The sequence below is a fragment of the Saccostrea cucullata genome, unplaced genomic scaffold (genome assembly GCF_032062105.1).
Source record: "Saccostrea cucullata isolate Sc308-1 unplaced genomic scaffold, CSIRO_AGI_Scuc_v1 ctg9434, whole genome shotgun sequence".
NCBI classification, from domain to species: domain Eukaryota; kingdom Metazoa; phylum Mollusca; class Bivalvia; order Ostreida; family Ostreidae; genus Saccostrea; species Saccostrea cuccullata.
Genome location: NW_026939043.1, coordinates 49,967 through 57,895, shown reverse-complemented (window position 1 = coordinate 57,895; position 7,929 = coordinate 49,967). Strand labels below are relative to the sequence as shown.

At 31.3% G+C, this 7,929-nt stretch overlaps 1 protein-coding gene across 1 annotated transcript; it reads left to right on the top strand.

Moving 5' to 3' along the window:
• Positions 1-1,068: 1,068 nt before the first annotated feature.
• LOC134252152 (complement C1q-like protein 3) lies at positions 1,069-3,092 on the top strand. The gene is made up of 2 exons (XM_062734590.1): positions 1,069-1,270; positions 2,689-3,092. Exons 1-2 carry the CDS (start codon positions 1,069-1,071, stop codon positions 3,090-3,092), a joined length of 606 nt encoding a protein of 201 aa, XP_062590574.1.
• The last annotated feature ends 4,837 nt before the right edge of the window (positions 3,093-7,929 follow it).

The following is a 7,929-nucleotide window of genomic DNA, read 5'->3' as shown; positions in this document are numbered from 1 at the left end:
GAATACAGAAGAACAACATTTTGTGAAAAATATCGCTAACATAATTGTAACTGAAGCGAAGAAAATTCAATCGTTCTTGAAATAAATAAAGAATAATAAAAGAGCCATGACCTTGATCGCGTGAGAATATATATCAATTGTGCCAAAAAATGCTTGTAAAACCAGTATTTAATTTATTTTACATGTCTTTCCTAAATCTTTCTCGGTTTACGAACATCCTTATATTTTCTTAACTTCCATTTTGAATTTTAAATTGTGAAAATTATATCGTATGCATATATGAGGAGAGAACAATGTAAACAGTATGGTATTTCATAAATATGAGCTACAAAAATATTACAATTGTCTTAAGCTTGCATTTATGCGACAAGGAACAAATAAGCAGTTATCAGAGAGTTTGATCCGAATAACTATAATATTTATTCAAATCCACTTATTTTTTTATTGTTAACATTTTTGTTCAGAAGTCTTTAAAAGTTTTAATTAGCATTAAACTAATTTAAACAATTAAAACCCGTTTATAGATATATAAACCGTGTTACAAACAAAAGGACAAGTTTTTCCATTCTAGGATTTCCACACATATATAGACAAATTCTTGTATATTTTTGCTCAAACAGCAAAAAATTTTACACCGCCAAATTAAGGACTTCCTAAGCCAGAATCTTAATGTCTTAAAGATCATTTTCATTTAATGTCGACTCGATTTACCAAATATATAGAAATATTTTGCCAAAGAATTTTAAACTTTATAATTCCCTGGCTGGTAGAACCCGCTGTCAAAATGTTTTGCTTTCAGTAAACTCAAAAGGCTCGTTACAAAAAAAGTGTATTGAATCATTTTCATTGATATACTGTATGGTGTCTCAATGCACAATGTCGTTATCTTTTTCCATTTATATGTAATTCGATATTATAACGATAATGTTGCGTGAAAAGAAATCAATATTCAACAATATTTTTTTTTCTAAAAAATGATATAAATATGAAATTTGTAAAAATGTACGTGCTTGTCAAAACCTGATAAAGGGTTAATGTTTGTTTTTGTGTCATTATCAAAATAAGAAAATGCTTACACTTACAAATCTTGGAGGTACTCTGACAGTATTTCTTGTGATCTGTAATATTTTTTACCCGGTGTTAGGAGGGACACAGTCAGACACACGGGTAAAGCTTGACTCCATCAAGTCCTTGATCTACAGTAATGCTAAGGCTACAGTTACATTGGACTCTGTAGCTCTAAAGGAACTCGTCCAACTCTCAACATCAGGTATAATTGCTTAGGATAAGTTGCCAAAACTATGGTATATTGTCCCTTTTACCGCGTTAAATTTAAAAAAAAAATATATATCATTCTGGTTATTTTTAAACCAAAGTAAAAGGAAAATGACACCTTCTGAAAAGTGTCGACAGTTCGTATTTTTATAATGTTGAAGAATACTGAATTAGAACGACTAAACATTTTTAACTTTTCAATCTACTTCGGGTCGTATGACATTTCATCCTTTTTATGTAGTTTATGCATAACGGGCTTCGCCGTTATACAATTTATCCCGCGTTTCAAACTATCATTGATGCTCTGGCATACTCAACAATTTAGACAGTGATACCTCATATATATTATGGAAGTTGAAGGCACTTCATCCTTTTAATGCAGAAGTAACGGGGGTTCCCGTTATTAGTGCCATCAGATTTTCATAGACAAAATCGGATAACTTTTTGGCAGTTTGGGAAAAGGTATCAATAGAATAGATGTTATGCCTTACAAATTACTTAATATATCATTTAAGCTTAAATTTTCCAATAAGATGTTTTAAAGGAGCAATACATCACCATAAGATTCGAAACGTTATTGAGACTCAGTCATGATTTTCCAACTTTATTGGACCATTACATTGCTAAAATAAGTATATTTGGTATTTACATAAGCAATTGCAAAATTCAAACGAAGAGAAAGCCTACCTCAATTTATCTTTAACTATTTAAACATTATTCAATCCACAGAAAACATTCTGATATCTAATACACAAAGTATTATTTTTATATCTTTTAGCCGTTCTTTGATTTACTCTTTTCAAAATGATATGAAAAAAAAAGAGTTAAAAATGTATTGAACGTACATTTTGTAAAATTTGATTTTTGTTTATTTGGATAACTTTGATCAACATGGATTTAGACAGGATTTTATTGGATGTAATTAGAGGACAGCTATGTATTTTGTAGTTGAATAGGAAATAAATTTTTCCAGTAGGACAGAATTTTTAAAAAATGTTTGTATAAGTGCGAGGCACGAATGGAATTATAAAAAAAAATCTTCTCTCACGAGTGAAATTATGTCCATATATAAAAAAAATATTGAATTTTCTTTTTATTACGTAACTGTCATTTTCCCAAGACCACTGTCTGTCATTTTCCCAAGACCACTGTCTCTTCGTAACACAGTCTCAGAGGCGGTGAGGTCAGAATTTGAGACGTCTAAGCTTATAGTTATTTGAGACTTATAGTTTTACATTGATTTCAACAGCATATTTAGATAATTTTTTCGGTTGTACATGTTTTCTTTGTCAGGATGGTTTATTTACTCTCTCTACCTTACACAGTAATCAACCAGGAAATATTTTTTACATTTTATTCATTTGATATTCAAGTTTTTAAAATTCACATTATGTATAATTGTATGTGTTTCAGAATCTTCAATACTGTATAGGGGAGTCAGTTTCTGTGTCAACAATACAAGAAGACTAAGTGTTGGAGCAGGTCAGATCATTAAATATGATGGAATTATTAAAAATGATGGAAACGGATATGACGATAGAACAGGGGTGTTCGTGTGTCCAGTGGCGGGAACTTACATGTTTGTCGTTGACTGTCTGTGCCATTTGGAAACATGGCTTCACATAAAAGTAAATAAAAAAACAGTAGCATCAGCGTACAGAGTTCGCGACAACAGTTGGGACCAAATAAGCAGAACAGTTGTAGTAAAATTGAGGCGAGGTGACCATGTGAAGGTAGAATATGGTGGAAATCAAAGTCGAAAAGAAAATATTCACGAGGGTGGATACTCTGGATTTACAGGAGTACTACTGTACTGATTTTTATTTTAAAAAATCTGTTAAAATAAAACAAACAATTTAAGTTACTTCGTATTCTTCTTTTTTTGGTTATTGTAATAAAAAATTGATAACATATTTCGTCTTCAAAAATGTATTTGTTCAATGGTTGGCACACTGTAAAAAAATAACTAGTTAATGTCATGAAGAAAACAAACTAGTAGATTCACTGTCCATACAATCACTACCTTAATAGTAGTTTTACCAGATATTGGTATATTTACTAGATAAGTTTGGTAAATTTAGAATTGATGAGTAACTTTCACTATATCTAAGTAACTTATCACCCCCGCTCCACAACTTTTTAACCAGTAAACTGAAAGTTTACTAATCACGACCAACGCTTTACGAAACACACTAGTTAAATTCACTAGGTTTTTCTTTCAGTGCAAATTTGTTTGCTTTAAATCACTTAGATACTGTTTTTACTCATCTTTGAAGGCCAACAGTTACTGCACATTTATATACCTGTTCCTGGAAAAAAAATCGCAAAAAGATTTTTTTACTGTCAGATTTAAATGGTATATTTTCATGTGGAACTAAGGGATTAAAACTCGTAATCAAGATCAACTACAAAACGAAACACTCTAAAGTCTTCGATAGAACCTTGCTCTTTAATGGAAAAAACACTTTTTAATCTTTTTTTTTGTATATTTTTCCAATCTACAATGCTGCAAATATGAATATTAAATATTAATGATCATAGAATAAAAAAACTGCCGTAAACTTTAGTGTCCTTACTTAAGAAGTTACCACTGTATAGTATCCTTTAAAATTCTTGAGAGAAAAAATCATTATTTCTTATTTAGCAAATTAAAAAAACCTGTTGTTTACATTTGATTGCTACTTTATTATTATTATTTTTTTGTATATATCAAATTATTATTTTTGGATGGTTTTATAAAGTTATGTAATAAAAGGGGTCACTTTGTCATATTCCGGAATTTTAAAGAAGAAACTTCTGCTGCCAATATTGTCTGGTTCTCACCATATCATATCCGATGTGGAACAGGCAAACAGTAGTGGCCTATTGAGACATCAACTGTCAAAAATCTCAATAGCTGAGGCAGAGGACAAACTAAACACCCCACAGAAATCGCTACTACAGGGATTCATTCCAGAGTCAAAATTGTTAATTTTATTTGTGATTAAAGGACTGGTGCACCATTGGTCCAACCCCAAACACCAGAACTATTGAGGCCCACAAGTACGCCCATTTCCTCCTTATCTGTAAGAAAAAATAAAAGAAGTATTTATTTTCTATGAACATGTATTTGATTGTCTTTATAATAATTTGGTGTTACAATGTATGTCTCTAAAGTATGAAAATGATTTCTCCAAAATATTGTAAAATCAACATATCAAGTGTATTAATTTTGTGTAACATCGCTTAATCCTGCAATAGATCTCATGCAATTACAAAAATATTCCTCTTCTTTTATTCATTTTATTTTGCATTGAAGATATAAACTAAAAAAAGAAAATTGGAAAAAGAAAACTGGTTTTAGATCGAAGAAATTGCTTGCATTCAGATTTGAGAAGTGCTAAACGCGTTGTACAAGAGTTGGATTTCCAAGAGTGTCAAAAAAATTGCTTAGTACTATTATGTAATCAGAAATAGTAGCCAAAAAAGTAAAAGAAAAGCTTAATGGCTTATAGCGAACTACCTCACATTCTTCTTTTACATCGGTTTCTTTTTTTCTTTTACTATTCTTCTGTATTTTTACTTACAATACTTACAATATTGGAGAATATAGGTTTTTAGGAACGTCATCTTTTGGTCTGTCTCTAGAGAAATAAGTTCTCCGCCAAGCTGAGCACACACTGAGCTGGAGTAGGATGACGTTCTGTTTGTTGTGAATAAAATTTTAAAAAATGAGCCAGATTCTCTATTTAAAGTAAAACTAGACGGAGGACATCCTGAAAAGAACATTTATCAATCATCAAAACTATTTGTCGAAACTTTTGAGTTTTGTTGCAATAAATAACAAACTAAGATTACAATATCATTGGTTAAATATTTTCAAAAAAAACAAAAACAAAAAAAAAAAACAACAACAACAAAATATGATAAAATTAAGTATGTCCTTTAATGGTTCATACATCGACTTATTTTAAAAACAAAATATGACAGGAAATGCGAATTTCAAATTTCAATATTGCAATGTTTTTTAATTGTTAGACTTATAGCTGTCATCTCGTAGGCCTCTACTCCCGCTTCAGACAATACAGGTGTATAATATGTGTAGAGATTAGAGATAACATTTTTCGTCTTTGGGTTTGTATAAGAACGTTTGACAACTCTTCTCGTCTGTACACAATTTACCACACTGTAACACACTGTACTGTCCCTCCAAAAGATCTACATCATTGGTCTTTCTGATCAGACCCTCGAAAAAGCTTTACTATAAACTACAAGTAAAACTGTTTCCAAATTATTTTGTTTAAATTTTGTAACAATTATCAAATACCAATTTACGATACATACTACATGTAAGTCTAGAATATTTTTATAGATCATTTATGATTGGCCCGGGTTTTATTAAATTTGATCATTTTACTAGTTTATTATTATCTTTTTTGGCTTTTATTTTACGCATAATGATTAAAGCGAGGGGAGAGTACTTTTTGGGTGTCTGATTGCTGAGAAGCGATAAAACTGTTGACGTACGTATACTGTTAAAGACTTGTAAACACAGTATAATGAGTATATACACTATAAGTAAAGAGATCACAAGCCAAATTAAAAAAAAATCAGTTTGTAACTGATTGATTTATTATACGATTTCTTCAATAACCAACCGACTCTCAAACACTCGATAGACACTGTGTCTTAAATCCTAATAAGGAAACATTTTATTTTCTATTTATATCGAGATGTTTTCATTTTAGATGATAATTTATTATTTTTTAAGAGTAAAGATAATTATACTTCACACAAATATGTTTATAAAAAATAATAAGTATATCTTAACATATAAACAATGAGGGTCGAAATAAAATATTTCTTGCAAAAATGTTTGTTTGTTTGTTTGTTTGTTTGTTTGTTTATTTTTTGCAAGAAATCAGGATAGTACTAACCAAAGTGCAGAAACATCCATCAATCAACACCACTAGAAAGGAATTTCTTTTCTTCATGATGAAAGATATGTCAAAGGTTTAACCGCCTTTCTGGGAGTTGTTCGCAATTACAGAAGTAATTTAAACACTAAATCAAACTATTGATTATATTTGGTAAAAGTAACCCAGGACAAACACATCTTTAGAAAAGGACCGGTAAATGTCTCAATATTGTAAAGCCATTTCTACAGAAATGAAGAAAACTTAATTTGAGGTAAAAAGTTGTCAGTATCTTTCACAAAGTCAAATATCTAAAAATAATACCTGGTACTTGATGCTGAACATTTAACGAAGCACTCTCCAGGTCCTACAGTGGAATTAGAACCGTCGACGTAAGGATTAACTCCATACTTCGCGACTTTACAGAGCAGACGCTGTAACCACTGTGCCACTCTGAACCTATACGTCAATTTTCACCGTCAATTTTCATCGTCAATTCTCATATATAAATCAATTCTAACCGTCAATATTCTCACCTATACGTCAATTCTAACCGTCTATTCCCACCTATACGTTAATTCCCATCTACACGTTAATTGTAACAGTCAATTCTCAACTACACGTCGATTCTAACCGTCAATTTTTACGTAAACGTCCATTCTTACCGTCAATTCTCACCTATACATAAATTCTAACCGTTAATTCCCACGTATATGTCAATTCTAACCGTCAATCCTCACAATCAATTCCCATCTATACTTCAATTCCCACCTATACGTTCGTTTTAACCGTCAATACCCACCTATACCTAAATTCACACCGTCAATTTTCACCTATACGTCAATTGTTACAGTCAATTCACAATTATACCTCAATTTTAACCGTTAATTATCACCTACACTTCAATTCTAACCGTCAATTCCCACCTACACGTCAATTCTAACTGTCAATTCTCACCTTTAATTCCCACCTTTACGTTAATTCCAACTAATATTTCAATTCTCACTTTCAATTTTAACCTAAACGTCAGTTCTCATTGTGAGTTCTCACCTATACGTCAATTGTAACAGTCAATTCCCGCCTATGTGTCACTTTTCAACTATACTTCAATTCTAACCGTTTATTAATACCTATACGTCAATTCTCACCGTCAATTCTCAACTATACGTCATTTCTTACGTATACGTCAATTTTCATATAAACGTCAATTCTAACCGTCTATTCCCACCTATGCATCAATTATCATTGTCCATTCCCATGTATACATGTACGTCAATTCCAACCGTCAATTCTTACCTATACGTTAATTCAAACCGTCAATTCCCAACTAAACGTTAATTTTAACCGTCAATTCTTACCTATACATCAATTCAAACCGTCAATTCCCACCTAAACGTTAATTATAACCGTCAATTCTTACCTATTCGGCAATTCTAACCCTCAATTCTTACCTATGCGTCAATTCTAACCGTCAATTCTTACCTATACAATTTTATCCCTCAATTTTAACCGTCAATTCCCACCAATACGTCAATTCTCACCGTCAATTCCCATATATACGTCAATTCTAACCGTCAATTCCAACCTACGAGTCAATTCTCATTGTCAATTTCCAACTAAACGTCAATTCTCACCTATACGTCACTTCCCATCTATACGTTTATCCTAACCGTTAATTCTCATGTACACATTAATTCTAACCGTCAATTCTTACCTTTACGTCAATTCTCACCTATACGTCAATCCTGACCGTTAATTC